This window comes from Prenolepis imparis, unplaced genomic scaffold, assembly GCF_030444845.1.
Source record: "Prenolepis imparis isolate NDT839.2.m4 unplaced genomic scaffold, iyPreImpa1.0 SCAF_8, whole genome shotgun sequence".
NCBI lineage: Eukaryota > Metazoa > Arthropoda > Insecta > Hymenoptera > Formicidae > Prenolepis > Prenolepis imparis.
Genome location: NW_028141166.1, coordinates 6,990,433 through 7,003,687, shown reverse-complemented (window position 1 = coordinate 7,003,687; position 13,255 = coordinate 6,990,433). Strand labels below are relative to the sequence as shown.

Sequence of the window (13,255 nt, the reverse complement as noted above, 5' to 3'; positions counted from 1 at the left end):
ATATATATATTTATTTATTTATCATAAATCTATGTGTGCATTATGTTTACGAGTTATATATAATTATTTATTATATTAATATTATTTCTTATTTTTGTTATTTTAGACACTCTACATTTCACAAATTTTTAGTTACTCTATACATTTCACGAATTTATATATATTTTTATATGGTATATATTGTTATATACCATATAAAAATATATATAAATTCGTATACACTTGGTATATAAAAATATATACTTGGTATATATTTTTATATACCAAGTGTATACTAATTATATTTATAAACAGAATCGAACTTATAAATATTTTGTGCATATTTGATTTTTGTATTATTAATTAATTTTTCTCTCTGGGATTAACTATTGATTAAATTTATTTGTGGTTTTATGTGCCGTCCAAAGGTACTCGAAAACGATTTTCCTCTTTAAAAAGCGAATATTAATGAATAGCTGAGCACTGGTTGAGCGTAAATTGCTGCGTCAAGTTCTCACCGTTCACGACACGTTCGATGATCTCCATTAAAAAAAAATGTGACGTGAATTTTATTAGAGCACGCCATAGAAGATGATCGCAATAGATCTTCGTGTTCATTGAGCTAATTAATTTTTAGCTTATTAAAATACATAAAATTATACGTTTTTCGAGTATTTTTACGCGCATTTTTACACTCTGAAGTTAATATTAATTTTATCTTATATTATTAGATATATTATATATTTTAAATATTTATTAAACGATGATGATACCTCTCTGTTTTCAATTACGTAATAGATCGATACATCGGTTAAATATATAAACTTGAAACGCATAAATATACGGCTCTATATAAGCTACTTGCTTGCTAAAAGTCAGAGCCGATGGTCTCGATGTCTGTAAGGTATCCGTGTCTCGTAAAACGCGTAACTGCCTTATAGTAAGTATCTCTAAAGCTATTTTGAGTCACTCGAAGGGTTCCAGAGACTCTTTAATGATAAGCAATGTACTTGAGGCACGATATCTGAGTTCCACGTGGCGTGGTGATTTTCGGATTAAACGAGTGATCCGAATGTTTATGCTTAAATTGATAAAGTATAGAGAATGAATCTTATTAGTATATATGCAAAGTATTTTTCAGAAAAGATTATATTGACTATTATCATACTATTACTATTACTGTGGGTTAAGAACGTCACTTCTTCTGTTGAGAGAAATATTAAAAATTTCCTGCAAAAATTGGATAAATATTGCGAAATATCTTTCCAGTTGGAAACACATCAATGTTTGTGTATCTTTACAGTCAAGGATCTTTGGGAACATGTATTTGTCAGAATGTATACTTACTTTGCATTCTTTGGCAGCATGCCAGTATTTGAACCGGAATACGTGGGAGTGAGGCAGAGGGGTGGGCTATTCGCATTCTGTGGAACTAAGGGCTGCCTCGCATGCGCTGGCGACGTGTGTGAACCATAGCCATCGGAGTTGAGCTGAAATCACCGTAACGAGAATGAATTTAAACGTTTCCAGTAGAGAACTTTAGTGCCTGAACATATTTTTTAATTATTTGTCATATACAAATGCTTCGTGCTATTGCAATTTAATTCCATCTTATGATATACACTACTCTTTTAAATAGAATTATGGAATAGTATATTATCTGATGGTAATTGATAAGCAGCACTGCAAACAGTGAAATTTCGCCGAGAAAAATCAGTGACAGTGGCTGATTTTTCAATGAAATTTTAATGTTATAATCAGTGAAACAAGACCAAAGAATAAAATATGAGTTTTCATTGAATACTCATTAATCTTCGGTGAAATTTTGTCACTGTTTTAATCAGTGCCATTTTTATTGATTTAGGAAAGTAGGTGTCCGAAAAATTATCATATGCCCTTTTCATTGAAATTTTTTTATCACTTCTTTTTTTCAATGAGAATATCAATGAACTTATAGTTTTTACATAATTAAATCGTGATAAATAATGATATTAAAAAAAATTGTTTCTGAATTGATCAAAAAAGCATTGCATAAATATCTGGATTATAAGACATCTCTATATTTTCTATGCACAATGTATTGCGGCGCTATGTTTAATTACTCACCTTGACGACGGTACCGATTAAAGAGTCAGGCGGCATTTCCGGGGGTTCAGGTATCACGCCTTGATTCATATGCGCCGGATAATCGTTGTGCAGATTAGCCTCCTTGACAGGAGTACCACCGTCGAGTCGTTCCATGTCTAAGCTGTCAGTTGGTGTCGGTTGTGAGAGCAAACGCTCTTTCATCTCATGGAGATAGGGACACCGTTGCATCTCTTCAGAATCTTCCTTGTTGTCTTTCTGAGGATCTGAGGAAGAATGAGACTAGAATTAGAAATATGCGAAAGAATTGTCTCTCAATCAAATATACTTTGTTTCATATATGGATTTTTACAAAAATTAGTTGAAATATTCGCAAGAAGTTACCTCTATCAACAAAATTCAATAACTCTATTCATTATTTTATGGATGGCTATTTTCAAAAATATAATAAAATCCAAATTTTTTTCTGATTGTACGTATAAGTTTTAATTGAAATCTATGGAAAATTGATCGACAAAAAATCTAAGCAAAATGATTTAATAAAAGCACATATATAATACTAAATAAATAGTTATTTACAAAATATTTTCGAGATTGTGAATTGTTTCGTTGGATTTTGTTGGACATTTATTTGATTTTATTAAAGCGCGTGCGATCTTTTAAGTCTCTACAGCTTTTCAATTATCGGAAGAAACACTTAGAACTTTTGCAGACTGTGCTGATTTACGAATGATTTATGAAGTATTTTTTGATTCAGGAAAATAAAAGAAAACAGAAGAGCTATGATTTTTAGAAATAAATAAAAGTCTCTTAAAGAATATTCGAACTTAAGCTGAATTTATTATAAAATTTTATACAAATAAATTTATAAATATGTCATTATTATCTTTATTTAAATTCTTAATCGTTTCAATATAGGTATAAAACATAAAAATTTGTGCGAAATATCGTTGATGTAATTGTATCTAGTTGATAGAGTGATATAATCGAATGAAACGTGAAACTTGTGGTGAATCATAGATATATTGTTACACTGATTGTCATTATTAGGTCAAGACAAGTAAACTAAAAAAGCAACAATACATTTATTTTTTAATTCGAAAAGATTGATCATATTAAAATTCTTATGATTATTATTATCAGATTATATGTGATCTTTTTTTTTTAAACTTTGCATTTGCAAATTTAAAGTTCTTATGATTATAATAATTTGATTCATGTTTGAACGATTTTAATTTTGCACACCACCTTGTCAAACTATTCCACCGAACTTACTTAATGCCACGGTACCCATAATGCACTTTAAACGCGCATTTAATACCCGAAGAGAAGACTCGCTGTCGCATAAGAATTCGATGAAAAACAGATCGAGCTCTCAAGAGCCCGACAACGATAGTGCAAACGCGATCGGGTCGAATCGGACTGTCTCAGAAGGAAGCCCCATCGTTGTTAACTAGCTCTTGGCTCTCTCTCTCCATAGTGGAGATCGCCAAACATGGAGCTGCGATTGGCGCGCTCATCTGGTCACGTGCATACATTTCCACGTGGAAATGTTCTTCGAGACCGAACAGCGAGACGAGAAAACGAATGAGTACCTCGAAAAGATATCGCGATTCGACAAGATGTCATCTCTGATATGATTATAGATTATTTTTAAAAATAAAGTTAAATCTCTTAATTGCTTATTTACGTAATTCGCTGTCATATACATTTAGCGCTTTATTATTCAACAAATTTTTTAAGCATATTACTTATTTAATTTTAATTTTCAAATTTATCTTATGATAAAATAGTATTGCACAAATTATTTATTATCAAATTATTATCTTGTTCTATTTGTTCGGAATCAATCTATTTTGATCATACGAATGCATTTTCTGAAATGGGAAAGCGAATCACTTTATCTTGCAATACTGCGCTGGAAGGGTGGCGGAAGTTCGAAGACGGTTACTGACCTATCTTCTCTCATGGTTACAGTGTCTATCTTTATAAGAACAAAAGGCAAGCGGCACAAAATAGCCTCATTGAGATATGGAACAATGATTTTACGGTGCGAATCATAGGGGAGATGACATTTAAGCACATTTTTCGAGTGTCTGCACAGTAAGAAATAAATATATCAGTCATATTTACACATGAAAAATTTATATGTTAAACGAATAATTTTTTGATACTCTCTCTTTACGATATATAATTTATTAGTAAACATTACTATATTCGCAACATGAAAATTTTATCTCACGCCGCTTGTGAATAATCGCGTTACTAAAAGTTAATCCGTCAATTACAAGCCGAATTTTACGTTATATCTGATTTAAGTAATTTATCATAATAATTTATTTCAATGTATATAAGATAAATGTAAGGGGACCGAAAATTACAGCGAAAACTGACCTAACCGAACGCGAACTCAGATGACGCCTCGATGTCGCGATGCCCACTGCAAGCTCGCTCTCGTACAAGCTCCGTTCTTCTCCCTCTCTGCCTATTTCCATCCATCATCGACCACAGGCATACATATATTTAGACATCCGCGCTTTTGCTTTAATTATGATTCGCTTGCGACTCAATGCTACCTTCTTCATTCGCGCTCCTTTCTCCCTTCGGAGAACAAAGAGCGTCCTCCTTTTCTCTCTCTCTCTCTCTTTGTATGTACACGTGAAAAGGTGTGTGCACACGTGCATATGTCAACAAGCACGAAATTATTTTTGTCTTCGTCTCCAGGCGAAGTTCGTGCAAGAACGAGGACCGATTTTAATGATCCTTTATACTGTCAGCGAGCGACACGTTACACGTTATACGTATCGATCGCCGAAACATGAGTAATAATGGTTTCGAGAATGCCCCGAAGGCAATTTTCGAACTGCCATTGAATTTGCATTCCAGTAATCTGAATGCTGAGATAATTTCGAGATTATGCATTCAATCGTTACAACACAATTTATTCCTTAAATGAATAATTATAATTATTTTTAATTTTATATAATATAACATCGCGTTGTAAATTTTATATAGATATATTATATATTATATAATAACATTATAGACATTTTTTTAAATGTTCCTAATAATAGTTTTTTTACAATATGTTTATTATTTAATTTGACGATTTTCATAGTTTGCACAGTTTATCATAGATTAATGAAATTATTCTTTCACGGTTCTTTCTCTCAAGCATCATGTCAGTAATATAATTGATTGTAATAAAACTAGATAAAAATCTTTATATTGATGTGGCACCGGTCGATCGATCGAATAAGCAGAATAAAATATTTTCAAAAATTTGTATTTTATACAATATATTGGAATCTTTTTCTAAAGATAATTAAAAAAGTTATGTTTACAAAATGCAAATGCAAAATTCGAAATAATAATCTTGCTTTATTTTCATATTTATGTTATATAATAAGATTTACATCACTTACAATTTTCCACAAGAAGTTAAATTCAAAGATAGTTATTTGTATTTTATATAAATAGATATTTTGTCTTAACAAAATGTTGAACAATATCGAAGCCTGGAAATGAAAAGAACAGAGAGAAAGAGAGAAAAAAGAGAATTCCAAATTTGAAGGCCTCTGATACCAAAATGTCGAACATTTAATCTGAAACAACGTCGAATCCGGCTTTGAGTTTTGTAACGAAGTAATAAGTTCCTCCTGTGTTGGCTAATTACTTTATCCTTGTGCTTTGGCACAAGAACGATCTCTAAAGGCTCTAATTCACTTTTAAGCTTTTTTTTTATTTTACCAGAGGTTAAATAAAATTATACGGTAGTCGTGTAACTTTTAACATTGATTAGTAGATACACTTGGCACTTGGCGAATTAAAAGTTTTATTTCGCGAATATCACAAGTTATGCCAGCGAAGCAACACGTCTCGAGCAGAAGCGACTCAACGAATGAGACTAACAAGAACGTTGTAATCTTGCGGATTTGAATGAAAGATCCCAGAAATAAAAAAAAATAAATGCAAATATATAGCGAAGTTATCATAAAGCACAAAACTTTAATTTACAAATTTTTAAATTATTCTCATTGATAATGTATTACATATTTTAATTTTAAATATTTTAATATAATTATTTTTAATATTGAGATTTTATTGATCACATACGTGGTAGCTTATTAAATTAATGAAGCATATTGACAAACCTAAAATATGTTTCAACTCTCAGAAAGCTAAATATGAGCTCACGTATGAATTTAATGATTATAACAAAGTTAAAAAATGATGGCTATATTATGCAATGTTCTAACGATGCATTTAATTATATTTATTCCCGGGTTTGATTGGTTTGTTACATCAGCGAGATTCCACCGGTGTGCGTATATTCGGGCAATGTCGAAGCGCGTGTCCGGCAATCGGCGTGAGCTTACATGTGCGAGCTGACGATGATGGAACACTCGCGGTGACTCGTGTACAGATAGCGAAAGATAGTCGGAATCACGCACGCACACACACTCATCCACACATATGCACGTACATCGCGGGGGCGAGGTTATTGCTGGGGTGCACCCGCGCGCACGGGCGTCACAACAAACGGAAGCCGGAAGTGGCCGCGGATCGATTCTGGCCCCGGTCGGTCGTGGACCTCGAAAAAGCGGTAGCTCGCCGAGACGCTGCCGCGGCACGGCACGGCACCCGACACGAAACACGGCCAGACTGCGTGGCGACCACCTGTGAGCTTCCTACCGACGCCGGCGTCGAGACGCCCACGTACTATCCATCGACCGATTCGCTATCATGACGCTCCCCTGTGGGGGGATGCTTCTCACAGCGTCGAGTTGGTCAATGACGCTCGCTCTTTGATACCGTCGGTAATTTTTCTAACTTACTGGTATATCAAAATATTTTTCAAAGATTTTTTTCCCCTAAACACCCCCCGTTCTAGATAAAATTATTAATTTCATGCGTAGATTTTTTTTTTTAATTTTTATGGTTCTCTATGTCATAATTTTCTAAATTTTCTAACTTACTAGTATATCAACAAAATATTTTTCCAAATATTTTTTCTCTTAAGTATCGTTTTAGATAAAAATTATCATTTTTTTACACGTGGATTTTTTATTTTTATTTAGTTATACGTTAGAACATATAAAATATTATTCTCTCTGTTGTAATTTTGTGCCACATGGAAAAAAGGCTGATTAGAATATTAAAGTAGAATTAGGTATTGTTTTTGTTTTCGAGATATATGAATAGATACAGCATTTCCGAGAGAGAACAGCACGATTCTATGAAAACTGCGCTGCATAGTAATCGCTGTTATTACGGTAATTACAACAGTTATTGCCCTTCCGCCTCTGACTTTGCTATCTCGGAAATATTTGTGCCGGACTTGCTTTCTACTCGGCATATTCTACAATATTTTTCAATTAAACGCGTGTAACGATGTTATACAAATATATTTAAGTGTGCTTTGAATTTTTTATTATTTCCAAAAATTAACGAAATTGAAAGAAAAAGATTCTTAATCTTTTTATTGAATTTATTTAACTAAAAATTATAATATATTATACAATTAATACTAAGTATTTTAGATTCCATTAATGATATTGTCTCTTTAATAAAATAAACAAAATAATAAAACTTTCAGATCAGAACTACACAAGAATAATTACGTAAAAGTGATAGATGAAAAATTTGCCAATTTTCTATTTCTTACCTCCATTGTGGATCACGAGGGAAAGATTTCTAAATCTACTGTGCTCAACGTGCCGAAAAGTTTAATTAACCGAAATACAGTTCAGCCAACCGCGATCACCGGTTCGATAGAATCAATATTTCTAAAATATTAATTTTTTTATCAAAAAGGCCGTCTAAAATTTTTTTCTTCGCCAATATTAAATCCATACAGTTCGTAATTTATATATATTATTTGCCATTATTTTTCAATATTAAATAAAACAATGAATTTTAAATCTTTCACACACACAATTATCACACACGGCTTTCTATCGACGATTAATCTAGTAGTGTTTCATCTCGCGAACGCGTTTCACTTCGCGCGTTTATAATCGAACGCAGCTGCTGCATCGAGGCACTCGCGTCGCGTTTCGTGTCCCGCGCGCGAATAATTCTGGCTCTATGATGGTCGCGCGGATACCCCGCGGGATCCTTTCTCTTTTCGAATCGCGGCTCGTCGACGGTGGATATTCTTGGAGATATTCTTGGTTTACTCGAGGCGAGTAACTTGATAATGTATGCGAAAGTTAGCATCATGCTAAGTCCATTTTTCTTTTCAATTTGAGCACAGTTGATGCGCGTATAAAGAAATGCGAATAATATATAACTTTTCGATAATTTTTTTAGAATTAGTTAGAGTCGATTTTAATATTTTATTTAATATATGATATAATTTTATTTTTTTCCCCGTGACTTTTACAAAATATCCTTTCGTTGAGAGATTCGTCTGTCACCATTGAATTTTTCTTTGAAGTCTAACACAGCGACCAATCCTTTCCGGTTTGGCATATCAAAAGAAGGATTACCGTGTGGACACTGTAGGGTGGAAAGATACATAAGAATTTTTTCTTGGATCTTTTACACATACTCTGTCACTCATTGCTACTTCAAAGAAGTCCACTTGATGACAGACATATCCTTGCCTTCTATCTACCATGATTTATGTTTCGTTCTCTAAGCCCTCGCTATTTCGATTTTATCTAAAGAAACATATTTCTTCGACAGAGCAATGCTTTGTTTTCATTGGTAATTTTTCGATCGAATATTTTACGTATTTTATTATTCGCGTTTGATCATGTTTTAACGAATTCACCGATATTCGCGTGATTCAAAGACATGAGAAGTAATTATATTCGGCAAGGTTGACCATGTTCTTGTTTCTTTTCATTGTCAGTCATGAAACTATAATTCAATGCTAAGATCTGGCGAACGTGTACGTGCGTATATAGATCGCAAACAGTCCTCTCATTTTTATTCGCCTTGACTCGATTTTTGGATCGTTGTAATATAAATACAGGCTGGTCGATAAGTTCAAGGTTCATGGCATGGCCGAACAGAAGCCTCGCACATTTGTCAGCTCGCTAAACGCTCCCCTTTCACGTATAATTTAAACGCGCCGCACGTTTTTCTCGTTTACACGAGATTAAATGATGCAGTGAAGCGCAAGAACCATTTTTTTTTTTCAAAACGTAAACGTTACTTATGATTAATTTATAATTTAGATGAAAAATCAAATAATAATATTTCTCAAGTCTTTTTATTTTGAAAAAAAAAATTTAATAATTTAAATTATATTATTAAATTTTTATATATAATTTAATTAATATTTAATTAATTATATTTAATTATATATATTTAATTATATATTTTTATATATTAAATTAAATTATATTATTATATTGTTCTTATATATATATATATATATATATATATATATTTGTATATACATATGTGTATTGCATATATATTTATATATATGCCATATATTTTTCTTCCTACCTTCAAAGTTTATTTTTGTAACCCTTTATCTTGTTCTCTTTATATATATCGCGTCGTATGATGACTTGCATTGTTGTGATGATTTTCATGAAATCTCTCGGTTAATGCACCCCATTTTATAAGAACTATAATAATTTCATGCGTTTACACGCAACAAACTTAAAAATCGATATTGCTTGCAAGGAATTGTTTTGCCAGAAAGTCATTGACCGAGAAACTAGTGCAAAAAAATAGCATATTGCATTTTCGATCAAGAGCCAAGCCATAAATTCTGTAATTGGCAATGATCATCCGTGAGAAAGCACGTCGCAAAATAATCTCAAGTCAATTTAATTGAATAATATTATTAATTTCATATTTTTATATTATTATAAGTTTGCAGCTTAAATCGTGTCGCATCATTTCGTCGCAATTTAAATGAAGTTTATTAAGTATGTGGAAATTTGAATTGTGTTAAAAAGAATATATTTATAAATTGAGAATTTAATGCAAAAACAAAATTTTCTCTCAACTGCTATTATAATTTAATAAACTTTTAATAAAATCAACTTCAAATTCAGCAACTTTGTGTAGTCGCCTGTCTGTTATGAAATTCCAATATCGCGTAACGCGTTAACTAACATTAACATATTTCACATACTTGCTACGCCACGATCGATTATCACTTTAATTAAATCTCACTATTCTTCGCGTGCGATTCGCAAACAAACAAAAGCCGACAAATTAGACTAATATCACCGGAAGTCAGCATGCCAAACATGCACGTGACAGAAACATCCGTCGATCGTCGCGCGCGCAACACGTAATTCTCAGTATACGAGAGAGAGAAACGCTCACAGCAACACAAAGAGACAACTCACTATAAGACACCCGTGAAAAACCCACATGGCAGACATACTCACGCGCCCATTAATCGAGGAAGCAGGTCCGTGCCATGGGCAAGTCCTGTCCCTGACCTCCCGAGAAAGGGGAGGAAGGGGTTCGTCCTAAGGCAAGAAGGCTCCCTCGCAAGTGTCCTAGAGTCTCTTCTTCAGTCAGATTTCACAGGCGGCAGTTAATCTTCAACAACGAACAACGTGGCGTCGATCGCGCTAGCCTCGAAGCAACGTGCTGGTAGACGCAGGGCGGATGTAAACAAGGAGACCCCGAGCTTGCGCCCTGCCCGGAAGCGGCCGGCCGCTCTCGTCCCGTCCTTCTTGGCGCGGACGACTTCTTCGTCTTCTGCCACCCTCTCTCGTCTCCTTTTCTCCCTTGCTCGCGCCCGTATCGCTTCCTCTTACAAGTCCCAGTGGCCGATTCCGCGTGTGCGTGTACGACGAACTCGATCTACTTCGGTCTCGGCGCGATGCCGGCCGGCCGGGAGGCTCCTGTCTCACTCTCTTAGAACGCCTGTGACGTTGCGCGGTCGCCCATGGCGGTGTAATGGCGACGCTCAGTTGGTTATGGGGGTCGCCGCGCGCGCGAAGCCACCCCCATGCAATGTGGAAAGGCGATCAATACCCACAGCTCCCGCGATTCCCGCTTTTCCACCCCCGTGGACGGTTCCTCTGTCCCCTTCGTATATAGGTATATGCTCTGTCGTCCTTGTGTCCATACGTCGGTGGTAACACTATGACTCTTCTCCGGCTTGATGGTAGTGGCGATGATGGTCGCTGTTGCGTCGAAACTGCCTCGCTCCACGTACGAGGGAACGGAGGCTTCAGGGTTATTGCAGGTGAAATGGTAGGGTTAATTCGCCCGCGGTCTTTGTCCTCTCTCGCCATCGACGAGCTCTAAGCGTGCGCTTTTGGAAAGTGCGAAATTATTTATAGGCACAGGACGAAGAGGAGAGATTGCAGCAAAAATTTATTTTCCACATTCTTCACATTATAATAAGATTGTAAGATATTATATAAGATCAGTAAAATGTTTTTAAATAATATATTATACAAATAGCATGAAACGATATTATATAGAATATATTAAAATATTAATAATAATATAAAATATTTTATATATTATTAATTATAATAAAATATTTTATATGATGTTTATTTAAATTTCTCGGCGTCTTCCGTTCTTTCGAGAAGCCTAAGCCGATTGAAAAGCCAGTCCGGCTGGTATATTGATTTTATATATTACGACTTAAACCCCGAGCTGTAACGATGACTGCGGGGTTGTATTGCGAGGTTTGACTAAAATTGCACCCTCTTTTGAATGCTCGGAACCTGGCAACGCCGACGAGGGGTAGATTTAGCCGGTAATTACGAATATTCCCCCTACGAACGATTCATCGGACCGTCTGGATGGTCTAAACGAGACATCGCGATGCTTCAACAACATCATATAATACAAGATATTGTTATTTCTTTGTCCTCGCGTGAATCGAGGACTTTCACGAAACATGAATATTCGCCCCTTATTCTCTTTTGTTCTGCAACAGAGTCCGATCGAGAGGATCGCGGTGATGTTATAACGAGGTTAATTTGCAAGCAAAAGTAGGGTAAACTTTTTACACAATATTTACCTCCTGGAATCGACTGACAGGCTATTTTTATTGTTACAATATAATTAAAGTCTTTAGCTGAAGCGCTCAGAATTTCCATTCCATTAGTTATTTTCTATTCTCAAAGAAGAAATATAGAAATGTTAATTATAATATAAAATATTATTTATTATATATAGCATTATTAATTTATTATAGCTGTTGGGCATTAAACATTTTTTCCTATTATATATATTTTATATTTTAAGAGATTTTCGATGCAAAGGCTCTTTGTATTTTATTTCGGGTTGAGAAAAGTTTCGACACATTTTTTATCATGTAAAGTTGCTTTGAGTATCTAGGTATCCGTTCATTGACAGAAGAGTTAATCACTTAGCTGCGGAAAAAATCTTAATTTACTACTTTCTCATTAATCGGCACAAAATAACAATGTCGTCAATTAGCGCAGCTGCGATTGTTTATTTATATAACGATCACTCCTCTATTTTCATAGCAAATTAATAATACGTACGCAACAAGTAAATGCCAATTCTATTTTCTACCGGATGCCCTTATAAACGTCGACGCGCGTTCTAGATCTCCGTCATATTTTCACGTAGGATGCCTACGATACACCCACGCAGAGCGGCAACTTGCGAGCAAACATTGGACATTACAAGGGTCGTTCCGTTCGCACGCTCTCTTATGCAACGATCCTCTCACGTGCCGCGATAAAAATGTCCGCGGTGCATCCAGTTCTCCCGGATTCGACTCACGCTCTGTCTTTTCGCAGCTCTCGTAGATTCATTCGGGATCTTCATCGATATTTTAATTAATTTTTTTAAATTTTATTTTTAACACATCTTGAAAGGTCAACAACCGAGAATAGTTAGATATTGCAGAATGCTCTTTAATCGAATCGATAAGACATCATCGTATATTTGAAAGCAATTTTAATAAATGTCGAGTTTCATTAGAAATTAACGAGACGATAATTAGCATTAGGCAATATTTATATTTTTGCGAATTAGTTAAAGTACGTTTAACCGATCGAGTTTATTCTACATATGGAATAATTAAGAGCACATACTCTACTCTATATTTATCAATTTAATTAATTATGTCTTAAGAGCACTCAAGGGAACGCTCCTGTTACATCAGCAGCATATGAAATACTCGCAATTATTCTCTCTAGCCTTTATTTTTCAAATATATATCAACATCGAATTAATTTTGTTAATTTTCATTACGACGACACTC

General features: G+C 34.5%; 1 protein-coding gene across 4 annotated transcripts in view; it reads right to left on the bottom strand.

Annotated features, from left to right (window-relative positions):
• The window catches only part of Otopla (proton channel otopetrin-like a), a 29,775-nt gene extending 18,810 nt beyond the window's left edge, over positions 1-10,965 (bottom strand). Inside the window, exons 1-3 of one of the 4 annotated variants that reach the window (XM_083043438.1) lie at positions 10,430-10,965; positions 2,086-2,330; positions 1,327-1,469 (exon numbers count right to left, since the gene is read on the bottom strand). In XM_083043438.1, coding sequence (XP_082899564.1) covers positions 1,327-1,469; positions 2,086-2,295 — 353 coding nt within the window. In that variant the 5' untranslated portion in view covers positions 2,296-2,330; positions 10,430-10,965. Of the gene's footprint in view, positions 1-1,326; positions 1,470-2,085; positions 2,331-4,458; positions 4,848-6,443; positions 6,510-10,429 lie in introns of those variants that run through there. The other 3 variants (XM_083043435.1, XM_083043437.1, XM_083043436.1) reach the window with 3 other exon arrangements.
• Positions 10,966-13,255: the final 2,290 nt, after the last annotated feature.